At 41.8% G+C, this 24,456-nt stretch overlaps 1 protein-coding gene across 2 annotated transcripts in view; it reads right to left on the bottom strand.

Moving 5' to 3' along the window:
- ZBTB16 (zinc finger and BTB domain containing 16) overlaps positions 1-24,456 on the bottom strand; it is a 128,319-nt gene that overhangs the window by 35,637 nt on the left and 68,226 nt on the right. For both annotated transcript variants that reach the window (XM_083163227.1, XM_083163228.1), the window contains exon 4: positions 2,373-2,459. In XM_083163227.1, coding sequence (XP_083019353.1) covers positions 2,373-2,459 — 87 coding nt within the window. The remainder of the gene's footprint in view (positions 1-2,372; positions 2,460-24,456) is intronic.

Raw genomic sequence — 24,456 nt, 5'->3', positions numbered from 1 at the left:
TGTCAGCATATTAACTAAAACTCTATTCTCACTCACACAACTCATATGTACAAACACACACACACACACACACACACACACACGCGCGCACAAACACGCACTCACCTTGCAGGCTGCACAGTAGCTATAAAATTACTCTATCCATCATCTGTGCAAATTTTTTTTTAAAGATTTAAGCCTACCAACTGTCACAGAATCAGATTTCAGAAACTTTTTTAAAAAGCAAAAGTGTAGATGGTACCAAAACCTATTGTATAATGTTCTAGGTAAATTATAATTAAATAAATCTCTATCTATATATGTGTGTGTGTAATTATAGTGAAGCGCAAATGATCCAGATGCAGACATCAGTCTTGTTGCATATTTTGCAGACCCAGGAAAGCAAACACGTCTTGACTGATACAGGTCGAGTATCCCATATCCGAGTATCCGTTATCCGAATTATTCCGAAATACGGACATTCCAGAAAGTGAAAAAAATTTTTTTTTTTGCTAAAAACTCACTGGGGACATTTGTAACAGCATCACTGGGGACATGATATGTAACTGGCACTATATATGTGCAAGACAATGATTGCTTGGCATTCAAATTCAGTGCTGAGATAGTACACACATTTTGTTTCACGTTTTGAAACCTTGTTTTTTGAACAATTAAAATATATTTGTGTGTATTTTATGTGGTAATAAAATATATTTGTGTGTATATTATGTGTTTATACAGCATACATGCAAGATACTTCAAAATACATCATTGAAATATTAAAATATTCCGAAATACGGAATAATCCGTTATCCAAAATTCTCCTGGTCCTGAGCATTTTGGATACGGGATACTCAACCTGTATTACAAAACCTACAGATGTATTCTACCTGTTAAGGAATACAGTATTAAGATGCTGTCATTCTACCCAGTTTTCCTGGCTACAGAGAATGTCTAATCTTTTATTTAAGCTACAAATGTATTTTACTCCAAATTTTGATTTTATATTGTTTTAATAACGTTACAAAACAATATTCAAATGTCACTCTAGCCACTGGAGTATCGATGATATTTAAAATGAAAAGAAACAAAAGAAATTGCTTGTACATGATTAAAACAAACACAGTCCTGAGTTTCTTACATAACCACCCCCCTTACACCATCAGTAGGATATGGACCATTTCACTAGGATTCAGTGGTGTCAATCTCCAATCCTTTCTTGTTAGTTTAGGACAGAGGGTAAAAGGAGCTCAGACAGTTGTGTTAAACTGCATCAACTTGTGTCCAGTATTCTACCAATACTGCCACCTAGTGTGCGTTAGAGGTACCAATACTAAACAGAAGAGTGTAGAGTGGTCACCTACATGTTATCACAGCTTCATGTATTATCTGTAAACATTTGGTTAACTGAACACAGACCATTAAATCTGGCAATAGATGTAACACTTTTTTTTATTTTTTTTTACAATGAATGGTTTTGGAAAAAATGACAATGGATGGAAAGAGAAAATGAAAGGTATATTGGGAAAAAGAACGATTGATGTCATTGCTTGTCAAAGCAATTTTAAATATTATTGTAATTCCAATACCAATAAACATGTGTCTCGAATTGACCACTCTATATTAAAATGTCCCACATTGATTCAGATATCTGCATCCCACTGTAACCAGCAGCTTTTTAGTTTTTTCAAAAAGTGGTAGCCTCGGGCTTTAACGCCTGGAACTATTCACCTCCAGGCGCCTTTTCATCAGAGTCTTTTGTTAGCGCCTGTTAAACAGTTCACCAATTGGTGGGCTAACAGGGATGCGGCGCACAGTAACCTCGTAGTTATTGAGGATTTTTTGAATATTTATTCGGTTGCATCGAATTAAATCCTTATACGTCCTGCTGGAGAGCTCCAACTATATGAAGTCCTCTGGGTGTGAAAGAGTGGAATAGCAAGACTAAAAATATCTCAATATGTATAGCTTGTAGCAGATAAGGAAAAAGGGGACATGATAGAAACTTTTTAAATATATGTAGGGTTTTAACAAGGTCCAGGAGGGAACCATTCTACAATTGAGAGGAAGTATTTGAACACGAGGACATGCACTGAAACTAGAGGGCGGTTCAGGGGAAATCTGAGGAAAAATGACTTTGCGGAAAGGATAGTGGACAAGTGGAATAGCCTTCCAACAAAGGTGGTAGAGGCGAAGACGGTAAAATGATTTAAACATGCATAGGACACACATAGAAATAAGGATCAAATAGGGTTTGAGACAAACTATCACTAGGTTTTTTTCTTACCGCCAGGGAAATGCCACGAAAACATAAAAAATGTAAGAAGGATTTTGTTAAGCATGCCCGGAAAAGTAGTAAGGTGACTTATCCATTTGCAAAGTGTGTCACGTACCGTTGTGCGTCCGCCGGTGAGCTTCGTATGCGTCTTCCTTGGAGAACTGTCCTCCACACTGCTCACACACAAATGCTTTGGCTCCAGCTGTTGGGAAAAAAAAAATATGTTCCAGAATTAGAATACAAAGTATCTACTAACGCATTGTTATCACAGGATTCCATGGATTTCTAAATTGTCCTTTGTTTAATATACAGAAACCGGAATGAAAGCAGGAGTACACAGAGGGGGAACTACCATTGGTGCAGCAGGTGCAGTGCATCAGAGCCCTTGGAGGCCCAATCCTGTACCCTGTTCTGCCTCTTCCTGTTACCTACTGTATTTCCCGGTCACCCACTGCTGTGGTGCATATTGTGAACTTGGGTTGGAGTGGAGGAGGGGGGCCCAAATTGTACTTCAAACTGGGAGCACAAGTACAGTATCTTCAATACATTTTTTTTTTTTTTTTATGTTGTTGGCGATCACAAAATATTCTCTTGATTTAAAAATAAATCAGTGATCCGTAAACAATATCGGCCTCGGACAGGATTGCCTAGTGCGCATGGAGCTTTACTGCATATATAAAAGATCTGAAGATCGGTATAGCTATAGAGTGTACAAACAAGATGATTTGTAAGATCTGTTGTTCCGATCCATCAGAATGATCCAAATCGTTTAAAAATGTTCAACTCTTAAACATTAACATGGCGTACCAATCTGAATCGGGCTTCAAGACTTTTGGAAGTAGCTTAATACCCGTGTCACATTTAAATAAAACGGACCGCTCACATACAGTGGATTGAATCATTGTGTGCATTCAATTTTTTTTTATCCTATCAAAGAACATCAAAGGGACTTTGAGAATGTGGGTAGGTCTGTGTGATGCTCCTCTGGGGACCTTTTGGGCAGCCAGGATATCATTATGGGGCCCCTTGGGACCTGCTGCACCCTAGGCGGGCACCTAGGTTACTTTATGGAAAATCCACCTCTGGTCTCTATCCCTATGTCACTGTGTATCCCCAAATATCACTTCGGATTAGTTTCATGTACTGTATGTATGAGTGGATTTAGCACAGTCTCCTCGGAACATAGGCAAAACCTGGAATTGGTCCTCTACTATTCTAATGGTTTAGCCATAGCATTAATTTACATAATAGCATTACCCGCAGCCAAGAAACCTTTTCATCACTTAGCAAATGCTATTGTTCTAGGGATTATAAAATGCTATGATGCTCAGATTAAAATCCATCAGTTCTAAATCACTTCATCAAATGTTTCCAATGCCTCAGACATTAGTCAGTGAACAGGTAAATATGTTGTTACAGGGATCAATGATCAGCAGGACAGCCGCAGCTTACAAGCAGTTTCAAGATTCTTTGGCTGTGGGGGAGGGAACGCTCCTGTGGCCAGCCGTGTAAACTATAACGGTAAAGCTGGGTACACACTTGGCAATATATCGTTGATGATCTATAGTGCAAATCATCTAGTGCGTACGCTCAATGTCATTAACGATGCGCATTCCTGCGCATCATAAATTACCCTCCTCGCCATCTGTACATGCAGCTGAATCTTGACTATCTAGTCAATAAATGTATGTACGGAGCATGGGCTGATGACATCACTGACCAATATTGTTACCGATTTCAGTCAGAGTATGCACTACACCGTGACTCCCACGTCACCGCCGACATAGTCAACAATATCGGAGGTGCCAGGAATCGCCTACTGCAGTGATGGCTAACCTCGACACTCCAGCTGTTGTTGAACTACACATCCCTGCATCAGTTTTAGCATGGCCAAATAGTAAAACTGTAGCAGTGCATGCTGGGATGTGTAGTTCAACAACAGGTGGAGTGTCAAGGTTAGCCATCACTGGCCTACTGCATAGCCAGTATTACACAGAGCTGGGAGGCAGGGGCTTCAAAGGGTATCTAGATGAGGGGTATCTAGGGGGGGGGGAGGGTATTTCCCTCTGGCATATCTAGATCCGTTCATGGCTGTGCATTGAGTAGTACTGCATGTAACAAAATAATATTTGTAAGTTTGTTATTTTGGGAGTCTCCTCATTGGGTAGTATTCAATGCCGCGGCGAGCGGCCGACGAGGTTGTTAAACAGCGAGGATCGCATAAAACCAGCGATCCTCGCTGTTTAATTCCCTTGCCGGCCGCTCGCCCTATTCAACGTTCCGGGGGAATCCTCGCCGTCATAGGACGTCAAACAGCAAGACCCGCGGCTAATGCAGCAAACCCACTGTATTTAGCCGCTTCTGCAGCCACATACGCCGATTCCCCCTCACTCAAAAAACGGAGCAAGGGGGAATTGGCATATGAGGGGGGGTGAGTTGAATACTGACAGGGCGAGTGGTGGCAGCGAGCAGGAAGCCCTGCTCGCTGTCGCCGCTCGCCCACGGCATTGAATAGACCCCATTGAGTGATTCGGTCACAATCCTAAACTGTATGCCACAAACTGGGACAAGGTCTTGCCAGTTCTGTTTCTTTATCAGGTCAGAGTACCAAAAGTTTCCAAAATCACACAACTAATGAAAATACAATTTCATACTGTTCTACCTATTAGCCTGTTCTGGCCTCCACACAACATAACGATGGATTAATGATCACTTAGCGGAATAGCCCAACCCAGACAAGTAGCCCCAAGCAGCCTGAAATCGCAGTTAGCAGGCACAATAGGAACCAGAATGTTTAATATTGTGCCTTAGTCTGACCCATAACTTAAATAAAATCAGAATTTTTTTAAATCATATTTAACAAAATTCCTCCAGTAATCAAATTGATTATATGAGCACATTAGGCCAAGCATAAATGCATTCATGTTCAGTCTCAACTCTGAGGCCAAGTGGGCAAGCAAAATCCAGCATAGTCCCATTAGTGCATTTAAGCAACTCAAATCAGTTTAGATTTTAATTATTGAGGGCAAAAAGCCTACATCTGAATAATTTGGAGATAACTTGGAACCCATGGTTACATTATGAAGGTGCTCGCCACATCTCTCCTCTTCCCTAAACCAGCAATCTAGCCTCCTCCTCTTCCTCTGGGTGCCAAATGGCCTCCCGACAGTCGAGATTCTGATGGCCGGTAGACCGACATTGGAATCCCGAAAGATAAAAGCCAGTCAGGATCCCGATTTACAGGGTGCTATTCTGCCTTGTGGGGGTCCATGAACCCCATAGAGGGAGAATAGAGCCTGTGGTGAGCATAGCGAGGGGATTTATAGCACTCGCAACCCTTTCAGAGTCCCGACAGTCGGGATTCTGATGTCTGTCTAATGACCGTTGGAATCCTGACAATTGGGAGGTCATACCACACCCCTTTCTTTGCAGCGCCCCAGCTCTGCACATCACTTCCTGCTCAGAAAGGAAGTGGACACCAGTTTCCTTTACCAGAACCATACAAATAATTGTGTTATTAAAAGGAGCAGGATTTGATTGATGACCACAAAAGCTGAGGCTTAACAACAAAAGGTAACCGTTTGGTGGATTCGCAGCCGATGGGCTTCATTAGCCGATACTCCAACAAGTGAACCAACAACCCATGTTTAAAGAAGACAAGTTAACATTTACACTTTACTGAACAGCAATACATGCAAGTATATACTAAATCTAATAAGCTTGCTCGAAGAAAAAGCTTCGAAAGCTAGTCTGCTACCTTGTGATTGCCTTTGTGTTTGTGTGAGAGAGAAATAGATGCAGTTTCACTCGCTGCCAACAGACGGCAATGTTTTAATAGACCCAGAAATTACACACACACACACACACACACACACACACATATACACACACACACACACTAAAATGTATTTGTTTGACAAAGCACACATTTTATTTTTTGGTTCATTTTGCAAACAAAAAAGAAATTGAGATTATTTACCTATATTTACAATTGCTACATATCTCCCCTAAAGATAAAACTAATAAGCGTTGCAAAAAAAAATAATAATAATATTTGTGTCATAAGAATTCTGGAGGATTTCAGAAACAAACATGCAGATCTCGTTAGCAAATTGCCAGCATGTTCGGTATGACTAGGAAGAACATTGTGTTCCAAAACAGACTTCCAAAAAAAAAAAAAAGAATAACAAAAAAGCCACACATACAAGACACACACACACACACACACACACAACCAGTGGAAAGAGAACAATGCGTACAGACAGAGCTTGCTTTATGGCATGCTCTTTGTACAGTCTTATTTACAGTACTCCTTATCAGTACAGGAACAGCCCCTGCCTGCCAAATTCAAATAGCTAGGACTGAGTGTTCCCTGAGCCTCTTTTTTTTTATATCACTGTCAACAAAACAAAAAAAGGGAAGAAAAAAAAATAAACCTCCACAAGCGGAGAGAATGAGTGGATATATAAATCGCCTCAAGGTTATTTTTTATGTTTTAAATTACAGGTTGGAGTCAGGAACACATTTGCTTGCAAGAGCTTGCAGTCTAATTGGAATAGGGTTGTCATCAATACTTACCAGGTTTGCAATGTTAAAGGTCTTCTGTGTTTTTTTAAATACATAATCAGGTAGGACATTGGCCAACAGTCACTATGGGGTAAATTTACTAAGATGAGACTTCTATTTCACATGGGATGTTGCTATAGGCAACCAATTAGAATCGACTTCTTATTTTTTGAGCACCTTCTAGAAGATAATGGATAGTATCCGATTGGTTACCCATAGCAACACTGCATCTGAAATATAACTCCCATCTTAGTAAATTGACCCCTATATGTTTACTAAAGCTTCTAGAAGTGACAACTGGGGATGTTGTCCATAGCAACCAGCTAGATTCTAGCTATAATTTCTTATGCATTCTATAAAACGAGATTGGTTGCTATCGGCAACATCCTTACTATTCAATTTTAGAAACTTAAGTATATTCCCCCCCCCCAATTCAATGAATAAAACCACTCAAAGTGAAATACTGCATCCTATGTCAAATTCAGTATAAATGATAATAGTTTTGAGCAACACGTGATATTGCACATATTGTTAAATAAATATCGCTCAGTGTGTACCCAGCTTGCTTACTTTAAAATAATTGTAGTGATACTCCAACCAGATGTCAGTATAAACCTTGGATATGTGAGCTCACGGAGCTCCTTTTAAACTGGGCATATTCACCAGCGTGCCTTATATCACAACACAGTATCCAGATTGTTCGATTGAACCATCATGGTAATTACCTTGGCACACACAACCCTAGTGGATCCTTTCCCACATGGAGCAATAAGAGGCGGAGTCATGAGAACAGTAGTTTCTTATTGGTCCTCCTGCTCACACATCTCCAGAGCCATTATAAAGTGGTGGACTTAAACTCTCAAGTACCAAGGTGGAGAATTACCAAAGCTAGGGGAGAGAGAAAGTGGAGCGCACACAGCATGTAATAGGACAATTAGAAGCCGATTGGTTGGAACTCACTCTCTCTGCACCATGATAAAACGCTCCTCAAAACTGAAAAATGCTTGGAACACTTGTTTCAGGATACACAGGTTTCAGGATACCACTAAGGGTAAATTACTGGGCATGGCGCCTTAAGCATTTACAGTCTACAAAACACATCTTCCCAAAATAGTATTTAGGCGCTGTGTTCAAAGTCATTGAAAAAGGTTGAAGGTGTGAAGAGTGACGTCGATGATATATATTGTAACTTCTATCTTATTTATGCAAGACTGTGCAGTCCTTCCACTTCAGACTTGCGTATGGTCATCCTATCTGGCTGTGAAGCAGTTAAGTATCTATTTATTTAGCACATTGCAGGCTGAACTGAAGTGTCCTGCCAAGCAGTGGCTATTTAAGAGTGAGCCTTACGCCTTACGATGTCACTCGAGACTCTAAATATACTAACAGGAAGATTTATTGCTGGGACTGAAGCCAGTAACCAGGTACAAACTGTCCCAAACTGTAACACCATGCCAGCCAGTTAGACGCAGACGGAGGTCAAACTGGGTATATTGGGGGTAGGATGTGCTTTTTTTTGTGACGAGGATATTAGCTAGGTGACATCAGTCACGGGCATATCTATTGTCTTGTGACATAAGCAAACATCCTGAAATTCTCTCCCAGCAATCAGTGCAAAGAGCTGAAATGTAAAAATACTTTACAGTGAGTTACATGTAAGGACACTGGTCCATTGTATTGACTACTCCCATGAACACATCAACACCAAAAGCAGCTCCCGTGTCTGAGAATTTTAACTCCAAAACATAAATTTTGTTTTTCAAAAACCAAAATTCTGCAAATTCTGGGTCTAAGAAAAAGGACCTACCAACAGATTACAGACTATAGTTGCTCATTTTACCAAAGATTAATTTAATTGGCCTTAAAATACTTGGATTTTTTCCTTGCTGTTTTTATTTAAAGACCAGTAAGATTGAGACAATGAGTAAGGAGGCAATGATGTTGTGGCAAGAAAGGCCCACACAGAAGACCTTGCCCAATCACAAAATGTTTGTATGTTGATACATCACGCCTATGATTGGACTTGGTTTGGCAAGTGTGATCAGATATTTCTAAAGTCTATTTTGCCTTTAGAGATGTACAAAGTATGTGAGTGGTAGATGTGTAAGGTCCAAGTAGCAGGAGGGTTGTCCATCAGGACAGACATGGGAGCATGTAGAGTTGAAGTTTTAGACTTTAGGGCCACTGGGGGAGGGTCTGGCCATGGCTAAATAATGGTCACAAATGCTGTGAAAGTGAGAGCGTAAATATGCCGTTTCCAAGCGTAGGGGTTTTGGATTACAGTGTGAGAAGCTACAGAGAGTTGTTTAGTGATCTCCGGAGAGACCATGGCCCTCATTCTGGTTTAAATCGGTCCCCCGCTCAGTTGCATGGGGGAATTAGGTTTTTGACCTGCGCATGCGCATAATTAGCTGCGCAGCCCTTCTGTGTGAGCGCCCTTTTCCGACCTGCAGCGTGGCTTTCGCACAGTGTGGGCGATGGGGCATGGGAGCGCCCAGCGTTTCTGGGCATTCCTATGCAAATGGCAGTGTTACAAGGGTGCCAGGGGCGGTTGGCCGACGTGATGTCAGCTGCCCACCCGGTCTTCGGCCGGAAGCCCGAGGTCTCCACTGACTTATATTTGCGATACCTGGGGAAATCATTCGATGGTTGGACACATTAACTGATTTCTCCGGCAGTAGGCACAGGCAAGGGGATGTGTCTTTGGGACACCTCCCCTCGCATGGTTGCAAAGTTATATGGCGGGGTGTGCCCTCTGGGACTCGGTAAGCTGCGAGCCCTCTGGGACGCGGTAAGCTGCTGTCCTGGTAGTATGTTCACTGAAAATTGTCAGTCTGCCACCAATTCCATGAAAATAGGGAGGTACAGACACATCAGGTTGTTTGCCATGACCAGCAGATGTGCGCGAGCACTGCCCACTTACCCGTGATCTCATGATCGGAACACAGCCAGGCGCAAAAAGTCACAAGTGTGGCACATTCAGACCCACAACCCGTTTGTGGATAAGAAGAGTCACATCTGCATGTATGGTACAATACAGCTCAAAGCAATCCACATAAGAAGATTACTTGGATGTGATTACATTTCAATACAGTTTATACAAGACGCATCCTTAAATTGCACCAATTAGTATTATTTGCTGTGTAACAGTACTTTCTACTGAGCTGTGCTTCCAGTCATACACTTTCGCACCAGAAACGTGGCACATTGACTGAGAGCACCCTCAGCCAATCAGCAGCCGCCCCAGTCTTTTAAATAGGATTTTTCAATCCCCACCACCCCCTTAGTCGCTGCCCCCCCCCCCCCCCCCCCCCCCGCTTGCTGCACATCGACAGCTATAAATGTAGAAATGGGTCCAGGAATTTTGGAGCGTCTATGCTGCGTCACATACTGAACAAAGGATAGGTATATGAGTACACAGCTGTATATTGTAAAATGTTCATACATACTAAACTGATACAACTAGTACAATAGGTAATGTTAATGTTCACCTGTGTAACAATATAATCCTTAAGAGTTTCTTTCATCCTGTACCAATTGTACATCAGGATCCAAAACTCTGCATGACTGTTTGTGCTGATAGCACCTAAGAGCTCAAAGATACACAGGCAAAATCATTACTTGGCTCATTGTAGACCTAGTTTTGGAATCCATGCTTACTAAATCACACCTATATGCAAGTCCACAAGCTTTAATAAATATGTCTCGCTTACACGACTGTCTACAACAGAAGCTGTCAAACGCGCGCACACAGAAATCCATAATGGCCCCCAGCTTCTTTCCAATCTATTTTCTGCTCAGCTGGCTTTAAATGAAGTTATTATGACTCATTAAAAGAGCCGCAAGCCTGTGGAAGTCAGCCAATTACAATTTCAAATTTATCTTGTTCTTTGGGGTTTCAGACGGAGCTTGCCTACCCCTCCCTGAATAGTCAATGCACCCCCCAAATAAAATATATGTGTCCAAAGAAACCACATTTGGGGGGGGGGGACGGGTGGTAGAGTATGCTACTTAACCAGTTAGCTGCCAGAGAAATGGCAAAACACGGATCTTGAACGGAAGCTTAGATTTTGTAAAGAAACATACTAGGAATTATAGGGTGTGGTTATAGATAGGTAATAATAAAAGTATAGGTACAAATATTAATAAAAGAAAAAAAAAATCCTTTCTTTAAATCAGCATTCATGGATTTAGAACTGCCATTAGTTTAAGTGGGATAGTCAATGTTCGTTATTCATGTTAAAAAAAAAAAAAAAACGGAAACAATAAATGGAATTTCTTCAATTCAATGTTTTTCCGATATTCATAAACAAATCGGAAAAAAAAAATCGGCATGGATCTGCTATTTTTCCACGGAAATGGCCGCTCAATTTTCAAATCAGCAGCCATTTACGTGGAAAAACAGCAGATCCATGCCGATTTTTCCGATTGTTTACGAATATTGGAAACACATGCAAGTGCCGGATCTGCAAAATGCGAATCCCGGACATTTTCGCTGTTTGAACAGTCAAATTCTCTTATTTCTGAATAGGGGGAATCACTGAACACCCACCTAAGTTGTGGTGCAGCATTTAACCCTTTGAGTGCAAACATCTCTGTAAAAGATGTTCAAAATATCCGCTAAAAATGCCAGCGTCGCTCACATTTGTTATATAAACTCAAATTACAATTACAAATGTGTAAAACATTTTTTTCAAAAATGATATTTCCTATATAAAAAGGTAAACATTATGATGAATTAAAAATGGTCGATTGGCAATTTTTACACTTATTTAAAAAATTCAATTTGCACTCAAATGGTTAAACGTCAGACAAGTACACATTTTTTGTGCCATTAATTATTAAGAATTAAATGAACAGGTTTTAACTTTCAAGTATCATTGTAAAATATTTTTTTTTGGTTTGATCATTATAAACATACAAATAATAAAATAAAGTCTGAGACAAGTATTCACTTTATAACAATAAGCATAATGTCCACCCAGATACACACAGACACCGCAATCACTGGCTGGCAGCCTATCTCCGCCTGGCCCCATATAACCCTACTTCTTTTTTTTAAATTGTAGAAGCGGCTGGAGAGCTGGATGTCACTATAGGTGATGTAAATATACAAGTATCACTGTATTCCTGGTAATGGGAGATTTTCATTACATAGAACCATCAAGATCTTTGCTTATATTAGTCTTCACAGGGCACACTTTTCTTCTGATACAAGCCTTAGCGTTAACACTGTATTCATTACATACTGTAGCTGTGGAAGAACGCAGAACAAAGTCAGTCAGAAATTTTCAGCAGGAATATATTTCCCTTATGAACGTAAGAAGATGCAAGGAAAATATATATTTATAAATCTAAAAAAGGTGTAGCTACTACAAAATGCTTTACACTCAAGGAAACTTAACACATCAATCTCTACATAGACCTATCAGTATCCTTACCTACACAGAATACCAAATGGGACACTGTAGTATATTAGCTTAAAAGAAGATAAACGGATAATACCAGTGGTTCTCAAATTGGATGCTTCTGGGCAACTTCATCGGGGACCTGGGTTGGTTGGTGGACCAATGCAAATTAATTATGGTCAACGTAAGGAGCAAAACCATTGCTGGTGGCTCACCACATAACGGAATCTGGGAACCACTGGATTGTACCAAGAGTAAAAAAAAAAAAAAAAACCTTAGATTGAATTTTTTTCTGGCCCTCCCAAAGATTCCATTCTTCATAAAGGTTGTAGAAGCTACAAAACACCTTTTCATGACATGGAAAGAGAACTCAAAACAGATTGAAGCAGTGGCTCACTCGTGTGTGATGAGTTTACATGAGGGGATTGGGCCGCTAAAGTAAAAAAAAAAAAAAAAAAAAAAAAAAAAAAAAAAAGGTACTTGTTTCCTAGCACAGCGCCCACTACTCCATTTGCGTAGAGGGCTATTCATGGTAAGGAAATCGCATCCTATCTTATTAATGTATTCACTGACTTAGCCCATTAAAAAGATAGGATGCGATAAAAAACCGCATCGCATGCCATTAGTGGCATGAGATGAGATGCAAATTTTTATCGCATCCTATCTTTTTAATGGGCTAAGTCCATGAATACATGTAAAATATAGGATGCCCCCCACCCACTATCCACGCCACCCCAGCGAGGGGCGGCGGAACACGTCCTCCGACTTTTTCATTACCCCACTATCCACGTTGGCGCAGAGTTGATTTTATATAGTGTGGCGAGCCCGAAGCGCAGCGAGCCCAGCGAGGGGACGCGGATTTCACGTGCGCTCGACACGCTTCGGGCTCGGTTGCTCGCCACGCTATAATAAACTCCACGCCGATGTGGATAGTGGGGTAATGAAAAAGTTGGAGGACGCGTTCCGCCGCCGCTTGCCACGCTTCGGGGTGGCGTGGATAGTGGGGGGTGCGTTAGACATAACAAAAAAAATAAAAAAAAATAATCGCATCGCATGCGATCAAATCGCATGCAATGCAATTTCCTTACGGTGCCGTACGTAGAAAATCTGGGCGCCGTGCTAGGAAAAAAGTACCAAAAGAAAAAAAATGTGTTCACCAAAACCAAAACTTTCTTGAAAGTTTTAGAGCTTGTATTTCCAGTGTCACCTACAGCGGACTTACTGTATGAGCAGTTCTTGCAATTATGACAGACACTTCTGTGTAATGGTTATTTATTTTATTGTACATTAGTTTCTATACTGTTATTCTGTAGGAAGTGAAACTGTGCGCAGATTAGGTGGTTCTATATGATACCTTCTACATAATGCCTGCCAACCTTAGCTGGAATGCCTATGCCAAACGGTTGTGAAACTTTCCGTCCCAGCATGCTCTGCCAAAGTTACGGCATTCTTTAATAGAAATACTGTAGCAGCAGGGCATGATGTGTGGTTTCACAACAGCTGGCGTGCCACAGGTTGGCCATCACTGGCCTGTGGGAAATCTGTCAAAAAGGAGCACTATGCGGGAAGTGCAGGGGTGTGAAAACCCCCACCCTATTACATGAGAGAAATGGGTGGAATGCAGAAGAATTGCCCACTATGCTATTTTTTTCTTGGTCGGGGTTTGCACATGCGCACCCCGTGAGCGAGCGGCTTCTGCGAGTTTCACACTTGCTGCGCTGTTCGCTCCAGGAGTGGGAAGGGGAACGCCCAACAGGTTATGGGCGTGTCCATAAGAACACTGGGCGTACACTTGCAGACGGCAAGCAAGTCTGGGGCGGGCGGCTGACATCACATGAGCCTGCCCTGAATTCAGAGGACAGCGTGTCAATGAAAAGTCATGCCAGGCTGACTTAATTAAGAACGGCATAAAAATCATTCGATGGTGAGGGACCATCAAATGATTTTTTCGCCCGCGTGGCCACATGCAAGGGGATGCTTCAGCATACACATGCCCTCGCATTCTAATCGGCGGCGGGCAGTGTTTACCTGTCTCTAGGCTGCGATTACGCACCACCTAGCTAACGGGTATTAAACATCAGGCCCAAAAACCATTCAGCAATTCAGTATTATGGTACACCTTTTGCCTAGCGACCATGGCAGCCATTTTGTAGGCTGAAATAAAATGTAACCTATCTACTGTCTAGAGCCATTGACATCTGAGGGATGAGCCTTATTACTTATTCATGCCAATAGTTTGTTAATGGTCAACACATAACCAATGAATGCTAATCCCCATGTGAATATGAATATATACAGATGGAGCCGGCCTCATTTAACGCCGGTGCCCGCCAGATCCTCTCCTCTGGCGAGCGCCGGTGATGGGGACTGGGACACACATATCACGGGCAGCGGCTCCCTGCCCGTCTCCGCTCCAGGGAGACAGGCAGGGTTTGGGCGGCGAGTTGGACCGGCGGGTAACCCGGGGCAAGCTCCGTTGCCACTGGGCGCATGAGCGTCTCGTGCTTGCGCGCCCCTGGCGATACTTTCGCCAATCGCTGCAAAAAAATCAATCTTTAGATATAGGTTTGTCTAGTCCCGACAATATATGTGTGTCCCGAAACATACACACATATATATATATATATATATATATATATATATATATATATATATATATATATATATATATATATATATATATATATATATATATATATATATATATATATATATATATATATATCGCGCTGATGTCCGGCACTCCCTGCACTCAGAAAACTCTTGCCTGGGTGACATCCAAGGTGGGATGCCCACCAAATATAGTAGAAGAGTGGGTAAGGCGTCACTCCAGGGCTTAGAAGAAACAGTATTTATTGTGAGGCGGTCAACGCCGTTTCGGGTGTTACCCCGTCATCAGGACCAAAATGTGCTGAGCACATTTTGGTCCTGACGACGGGGTAACACCCAAAACGGCGTTGACCGCCTCACAATAGATACTGTTTCTTCTAAGCCCTGGAGTGACGCCTTACCCATTTTTCTACTAATATATATATATATATATATATAATATATATATATATATATATATATATATATATATATATAGTATAAAGATAAGTGGGTTACAGATTACGTTACAGCAGAGATAATATAACATCAACACTTCATTCAGGCTCTAACATATTGTACTTCGTGTTCCCAGTGTGCCGGATGCCCACAAAAGAAGATAGTTTCAAAATAAGTTATTCTAGGATTTCAAATCCATCAGTGATTGTCTTTGTGGAATACAGCTACTGATCTTTAATTGTGTGCCTCATTTATAGAAGAGTAATGTTCTACTGTATACAAAAAGGGTATTCTTTTTACAATCAAGTACTTTCCATTGTATTAAAGCAGACATTTTCTATTCTTATCAGTAGGTGATAATGTCAAATATTCAGAATATGCATGTGAAACCTGCTTTAATGAATGTAAAAACAAGCCATAGTACTGTACTATTTCAGGGTACACTAGTTCCTAACTGCTAGATGTTCGCAATGCAAGGTGAAGAAACAATGCAGGATTGAACAGCCTGTGTTCTACTCAAAAAGCACAGTGTGTACTGTACATAGCATAAAAACTCCAAGCAGCCTCTAGACACAGGCTGCTTCCATCCGCCATCAAAACACTTTGTCTTGCATACAAAAATAAGACCCAGAGCTGTATGGAATACAAAATAAGCCCATTACAGTATGGGAGGGAGGAGAAGGGGGGAGAAGAGCTGCTACTTAGCAACAACGCAGAGCTTTAAACCTAGCTGCCTGTTGGGCATGCGATAAACATTAGTAGCGTAGAGGCTTTTGCCATACCTAGGACTATGGACGGTTTAACCCTTTTATGACCATGACCTGCTCAACAGACTGGCAACTACAGTGGTCCCTACGTGACCTAAAAACACAATGAACCAATATGTCTTCATATGACAATGCAGGTGGTAGGAGGGATACGGAGAAGAACACTGAAACATTTAAAGAAGAAGTGGCCGGTAATTCAGTGCACACTGAATATTTACAACATATATAAACTGACTTACTGTATAATAAGTGACGCAAGGCATAGTGCACAGACGTATAGAGTACCAATTAGGTGACAGCATACCAGCATTTAGCAATCCCAGCCCAACTTTTTTATTATTTTTTTCAAATCTGGAATGATGGCTGAAGGGTAATGGAGTATAATGTACATATATAGGAAGGGCAATGTACATGTAAACTATTGTGTTAGGTGATCAGCATATATTAGAGTTGAGTGAAAGGGGGAATGGGGAGGGGGGGGGGGTAGTTGGGTCCTTTAATGGTGGTTTAGGAAGTTGTAGAGTGGGGCAAGTTACTTAATATGCTACCTCCATATTGTGAGGAGATGGTTAAAAGAGATAAGTAAGAGAGCGACAGGACATACAGGGACAGAGGGAGACAGAGGGATGATGGGCAGAGTGAGGGGGCATAGACAAAAAGAGGAGATGGGGGAAAGAGACAGAGCAAGCTAGACAAAGAAGAGGAGAGCGAGACAGATGGGTGAAAGAATGCCACAGGTGCAGAGAGAGAGAAGGAGAGAGAGAGAGAGACAGAGCACGAGAGAGAGAGAGAGAGAGAGAGACACAGAGACAGACAGAAGACAGAGACAGACAGAAGACAGAGAATGTAATTCAGACAGTAAATCATTATCACAGAGATTAGACTGTGCTGTGAAAAAAGTTCATTGCTTATAGAACATCACGAGAAAAGAATGAACAAAAGCATAAAGAAGGGATAAAACGGGAGAACAAAAGTAAAAAATAGCCTATAAACAAGGAGCTGAATTAATAAATCATCTGGAAGTCATGGACAACGGATAGCCCCCCCAGTGCAGCTCCCCCCACCTTTTATCAGGTTAAATTGTCACCCTCTATATTAGTTTATTAAATATGTCTTCTACAAGATCTGCCAAAACAGGAGCAGAAACCACTCCAAGCCTCTCTCTCTGGCTGTCAGGGCACGGATAAAATAAAGGCAGGGAGGAGGAAGGGAGGGGGATGTATTTTTCATCAGACGGTGTATAATTTATAAACAGCATTAAATAGTTTGCGCTGTTACCCCCTCCTTCTCCCCAAGCGAGTCCCTCCTCTGTATCGGGGTTGGACAGCACTCAAGCCTGCATTAATTTCGTCTCTGGGTACAGTGTGTTCTTGGATTCACATCTGCGAGTGATCATAAACGCTGTGGAATGCTGGCAGAACATCGAGACCTGCCAGTGCGCCCATGACATCACTCTGGGAAAAAGGCTGGGGGTGCCGGCCCAGGGCCAGGATCTGGCCTTGGGCTGTTTACAAACGGCAAGCAGTCACATCAACATTTATAGCCATTATAAAAATATATATACATACATACACTATACTATGAATTTACACACAAAGCGGCACGCCGGGCATGTTTGTAATAAGGACACTTCTGGGCACAGTCACAGAATATGGACGCATACTGCAAAATCAGGACATAGAACAGTGACGCGCAAAATAGAAGAAAAATATGTTCTCTGTCCTGCAAATGGTTTATTGGGGAATACAAAGTACTTTGTACTAACATGTAAAAATGATATTTTGGCATTATGCTGCGAAGAGCTGGGTAAATGGGCACCTGACCTGTAAGCTACTGTAGCTGGGTGGGGTACTGCAATTTATCTGGTACAGTGCACAGGTACAGTATGCAGTGTCAAAGTCTCATTGGTTCAATGTCAGAAGATACAGTACATGACAGAAAAGGTTTGAGAAAAGGAACAGTCAGGATTACCCTGCAGCTCTTATGAGTTACTGTCCCTGCATTTCCACCTTAGGGTCATATTTAACAATGAGTGATGTTCTTGTTATCACTCCTTGTGAATGATGAATGGGGAACCAGCCAATCAGCTTCTAACAGTCATGAATTTTAAAAATGATAGGAGCCGATTGGTTGGGGAACCATTTAATGTTGGTAGCGGCTGAGAACAAGACTACAGCTCATGAAATATGCTCCTTAATAATCTCGTTATTTTAAATATGTGATATGGGGGCAGCTGTATTAAGCCTGGAGAAAAGATAAAACTGGAGATAAAGTGAAAGGAGAGATAAAGCATCAGCCAATGAACTGTGTTTGAAAATGACAGTTGTGAGTTAATTGGCTGGGGCTTTATCTCCTTTTAACTTATCTCCACTTTATCTCTTCTCCAGGCTTAATACAACTTCCACACGTGTTTTCTACGGAGGTTCAAAAAATAGTGATTATTTAAACCTCAAGGCCATCTGAGGAAGACCTAATTGTGTGGGGTTTATATGTTCTTTCCTAAGTGTGTGCATGCTTAAGTTTGTCTCCTCACTTTAAAGTTAGACATCGATTTTTAAAGCCTATTAAAAAAAAAAAAAAAAATTGATCACTGATTGACCAAACTAATAAAAGACAGACAGGCTATTAAATGGGAAAAATAGGGAGGATGACACCTTTTTATTATCTTTTTTTTTTTTTTTTTTTATGCAGGCAACAAAACAACATGGGGGGGGGGGGGGGTTTGACCATTTTTTAGGAGCCCGCATATGTCTGGAAAGGAAAAAAAAAAAAACAGTAGACGGAAAGAGCATTACTTTCAGTGATTGTGGTGGTAAATAGTTCTGAATCGATTTTACATGAATTAGAATCATCATCATTATCAGAATTATCTATTCGGTTCTTCTGAAAAAGTTTATTAGCAAAACTTTGTAAGCCCTTTCTACTTTGGCGGTCACAACAGCCTGGATACCTTCTATTTACTGATGAGCTTGGCTGTGAAATCCATAGCTCCAAACTCGTCCAAGGGGGTCTTGTGATGTGCGTAATGCACAAATATACACACATTGTGTCATTCCACTCCGAGGAATATGATGTACTTAGCGCTGTGCTGGAACGACACAGGGACAATCAGGACATTATGCTTGGAGTCTGTGGGTGCCAAGGAAGAGTAACACAGCGTACCGAGTGTGTGGTGAGAAGCAATGGCAAGGGGAGGAGGAGGAAGGGGTGGGAAGAATACACAGAGCTCCCATTAATTTGTTTACTTCTGAGCTGTGGATCGCAATTCTCTGCATCTAGGACGGATTGTCTCTTTAGTGGTCATACAAACATATAATGTGCAGCTGAATACACATTTCCGGCACCTGATTGGCTCTCCATGCGCCCAATATGTACAGCTCGGATAACAGGTGAAGTAGTCTGGTTCCTATGGCACTTTATAGATTACAAATGAACAGGTTGGGACAATGGGCTGTAACAGACCCTTGAACCCACGTAACCTTTACACTGCATAAAAGGAATGGAAAGATAAAAGTAACCATGAGAGAAGGCTCTTGAGGTCCGATTCAGACATGTTCGCTCGGCGGCGAATGTTTGCAGCCTAGTGAAAAGATAAATACCACACACCACCCGCCCGTCTGCAAACTCGCACAACCAGAAACGGGGCCGATTTTGGACCCATCCGACTTAGGGGGGTATTCAATCCCCCGCCGCTATTCCCGTCAGAGGAAACAGCGGTGGGTCCCTATTCAATGTGGTCTTTCCCGACAGCATTGGACAGGGTTCTCGGTAGAACGGACCTGACTTTAGAAGCAATCGGGCCCATTCTGCCAAGAACGGCTTTGGATTATCGAGCTCCCGGCCGCAGCTTTCGGCCACACCCCCCCTTTTGGCAGGCAGGACATTGAATCCCGCCAGCTGATTCTTTGACGAGCCAGCCGAGAACGGGACAGCGTCACAGCTGTCAGGTCAGCCCAACAGTCGTGACCCGGGATTGAATATTCCCCTTAACCTGTATCAGACTCTTCGTTCTAGGTAACTGTGATGCTGCATGACAATGACGCCACTTTCGTAATTAAGGGAAGAAAAAACAAAAAAGGACTCTTAATGAAGTGGTCTTTGGTCAGAAAACACAACAATAAAAAACAATTAATAAAAAAATTACGGGATTTGTAGGACGGATTTCGAAAAGAATTTCACCTGGCCAACCCGTAGCTCTCCAGCTGCTGTGAAACTACACATCCCAGCATACCCTCCCACCAACCAGCTAGTAAAGCATGCTGGAACTTCTAGTTCACAACAACAGGAGAGCCGCAGGTTGATCATGCCTGTAACATCATTTTCAGTCTTAATTAAAAATTTTCTTTAAAAACATATTTCTATACCGGAGAACCTTTGGCAGTTGTTGAACTACACATCCCAGAATGCGCTGCTACAGTTTTGCTATTTGGCCATGCTAAAACTGTTGCAAGGCATGCTGGGATGTGTAGTTCAACAACAGTTGGAGCACCAAAGGCTCCCTGTGCTAGATAAACCAATAATAAATAAATAATACATTAAAAAAAAAAGTGTCAATAAAGACGATTTGATCACTGATGGGCATCTTTCTGTCATGTAAGGAGTTAAATGACATAGAATGGAAATACAGGCATTGTCCTGAAATACATTACAGGATTTCCATTGCTTTCTATAGGCAATGCTCAATATATCTACAGTTGGGAAGTTTGAGCCTGTTTGTGTGTTGAGCTGGAGAGTGAGAAGAGGAGAATGGGAGCTTTAAACCACTGCCCTGGTTATGCACTCTCTGCTCCACCCCCTGATTACATTAGAGCGGAGAGGAAAATAGAAAAAGCATGTATCTGTAATCTTGCATGATGATACACTTGGCTCTAAGCACTGTACATACTGTACCAGAGCTCTGGCAGAGTCCCAGTGTGGGCAGAGTGCCAGCTGCACAATAACAAACCAAACCAACGTAAGAGAAGAAGAAAAAAAAGCATTCCAGTGAGAGAGTGCGAGAGACGGAACTCGGGAGGGGAGAAAGCATGCAAGAGACAGACAGACAGCGAGCAAGACAAACAACATAAAAGGACAGAACAAAGGAAAGCAACAATAAAAAAGGCATTTATGATAATCCCCACTATTCATTCAATTCAACTGTAAAAAAAAAAAAAAAAAACAGTTGTGATCCAGGGTCTCACTAAAATAAGTTTCAGTATTTTCCAGTTTTGTTTTGAAACAACTAACCGCGTCTGGTCATTGCTGCAGAGCATCTCAACATCCCCAGTCACGTCTAGCTCAGACACAAGAGATTCATTGTACTGCTGTACTGTAAATCAACCCCTATACTATAGTGCAATATTTCTCCAGTATCCCCGCTACGTTACAGTTCTACAGCTACAAACAACCTTGCAGTTTACCATACATACACTTACTCCTATAGCTTCTGTAATGGTCACATGTTCCCGACTACCAAGAAGGAGCAGTCTGAGAGTAAACTGCGGCCACTGGCTATTGGTGAGTGAGCAGACACGTGGCAAAGACAGTCCAGGCAGCTTGAAACACAACTACTAGAGTAAACTGGGGGCGCTGGCTTCTGGTGACTGGCCTGTCTCTGCCGCGGTTGTGCTCAGTCACCAATAGCCAGTGGCCACAGTTTATTCTAGTAGTTGTGTATAGAGCTGTCCGGCCTGTTTCTGCCACGGTTGTGCTCAGACAATGCAAAAAGCAACTACACATCATGCTGTGCTGGGAAATTTCTGCAAATTGCCAAAAAAAGAAAACCCACATGTTGACTTTTCGGTACTCAACCATTTCCATGTCAACCCTTTGCCTGTGTAGAACAGTTGCCTATGCTGACCTTGCTCCTGTCAATGTAACTGCCGACCCTGTGAGACACACCCACTCCCAGAAGTCTCTCTGCCAATGAGGAGATTCTTCCCAGGCTGGAGCGGTACAGTGGAAGAGTAGAGCTCAAGCCATGAGCCTCTCAATAACCTACAATCATCTGTAGAGACTATGGGCTATATTTATCACCAGTGATTATTGTGGTGAGGAAATGTATTTTATACCTACAATACAGCTACTTATCGCTATTATTAATGGTTATTATATAGCTGTGGAAGCAAAAGGATGGTCAGCTGCCACAGCAACACTTCTGAACGGACTTGCCATTCTGAAGGCTCCTTTCTTACAGAGCACCTGTCTATCCAGAGGTTTCCGAGACCATTTACACCAGGCATGTCCAACGTTGGCCCTCCAGATGTTGTGAAACTACACATCCCAGCATGCTTTGAAATAGTTTTAGCATTATCTAATAGCAAAACTGTGGCAAAGCATCCTGGGATGTGTAGTTTCACAACATCTGGAGGGCCAACGTTGGACATGCCTGATTTATACTATTTCACCCACAAAAAATGATTTTGTTTAAGCAATAATGTATATTATATAACAAAACAGAAGAAATGTGATCAAAACATTAAGATATACAATTTTCTATATCGGACATGATCATCCTGATGTGTACAGCCACATTATTCGAGAAATAGGCTTCCTCATTAAAAGGCATTGATCAGCATTTGCCAGTGAAACTTCCCCACGGGTGTTAGTATAGGTTGAGTATCCCGTATCCGAGTATCCGTTATCCGAATTATTCCGAAAACCATACATTCCAGAAAGTGAAAAAAAAATATTTTTTTTTGCTAAAAACTCACTGGGGACATTTGTAACAGCCCTACTGAGGACATGATATGTAACTGGCACTATATATGTACAAGACAATGATTGCTTGGCATTCAAATTCAATATCTGAGATACTACACAAATTTTGTTTCATATTTTGAAACCTTGTTTTTTGAACAAATAAAATATATTTGTGTGTATTTTATGTGGTAATAAAATATATTTGTGTGTATTTTATGTGTTTATACAGCATGCATGCAAGATACTTCAAAATACATAATTGAAATATTAAAATATTCCGAAATACGGAATAATCCGTTATCCAAAATTCTCCTGGTCCCGGGCATTTTGGATACGGGATACTCAACCTGTACAGAAAAAAATAAAGTTAATTCAGCCCCTTGATACATAGGGTTAAATGTACTATAGCGGCAACCTGCTTTGGTTCTTTGCCGCGGTGAATACTCTGCTCTGCAAAGTCCGTTGGACCCCTCAGGTGTGGTACAAGTAGGTCACCAGCAAGTTGTTAGACAGTCATTATGTCGACACCATTAGGTCAACATGGGTTAGGTCGAAATGGGATTTTACACTGTGCTTTCACCCGAATGTCGTCACAGTCGACATGGACACAGGTTACAGTGCACCGCGTCCGGTCACCATGCTTAGGACTCGGTGCCTCGTTACGCTCGGCACACTATTTTGTTTCTCCCACCACGCCCTAGTGGATGGTAGGGCATAAAATACCGCCTGTCCTCACATGTTGGCTCAAAAAACAGTGAAAAAAACCCATGTCGACCTAGACTCATGTCGACCTTCCTGTATGTCAACCTAGACAGATGTCGACCTAAATGCATGTCCAACAATTTGCTGGTGACCCAATGACCCTATCCCAACCCCTCCCCCTTATAAACACAGCACATCAGACTAGGCTTATGTCCAGATCCAAGTGTGCTAAGGGACCTTGCCCCTCCCACAGCCAAAACCTAACCATCCTCTCCCGCAGCCTAACCCTGACACCCCTTAGCTCTCCTCTATATGGGGCTATATTTGGCTAACCGATAGGTTTAAGCCCCATACACCTTAAGTGATATTATAAAATGATAATGCTCATTTTGGCCCTTCCGTGCGGGTCGTCCAGCATTTGCAGACCACGGAGGACATCATTACCCACCACCAAGTGTGTATGCACTTCTGATGCAGATTTGATTTGTATTGGTTTACCTGCAAGAACCTGAACTCTCTTTCATGCCTCCTGTCAGAAGAGTCTGTCTAGGGTGGTCTCCTCTACCTAAATGATCAGAGACTGTGCATACATTAGCTCAGAATGTGATTTTGTTTATGGCAGGTGTTTTGTTAAAATATGTGCTCCTGTCCCACATCAATACAGTGCAAAGCTTTGCAGCTGGTGGCCTGGGCTTATAGTAAGGATGCAGTTCAGGAAGGTTATGTAAACGTATCTTCAGTTAAATAAAACAAATGCAACTAGCAGGGCACAGATTTTAGATCCAATGTCCTGACAGGTCCACTTGAAAAGAGGAGTTTAATAGGAAACACAGAACACATTGTTTGGCTTTGTACAAAAACTGGTATTAGCATATGACCAGCAATCTAACCAAGGGAACAGATAAACACCGGACATGAATTGTGAATCATTATTGGACCCATAAACATCTAAGCAGTTCTTTGTGAGGAAAATTGGCTGCCTTACATGCAAATTTTCAACTTGCACTATGCAATTTGCCATATCAAA

Source organism: Crinia signifera, chromosome 19, assembly GCF_055691185.1.
Source record: "Crinia signifera chromosome 19, ASM5569118v1, whole genome shotgun sequence".
In the NCBI taxonomy this organism is placed as follows: domain Eukaryota; kingdom Metazoa; phylum Chordata; class Amphibia; order Anura; family Myobatrachidae; genus Crinia; species Crinia signifera.
The sequence above is the reverse complement of the archived record's forward strand: the minus strand, read 5'-3'. Positions and strand labels throughout refer to the sequence as shown.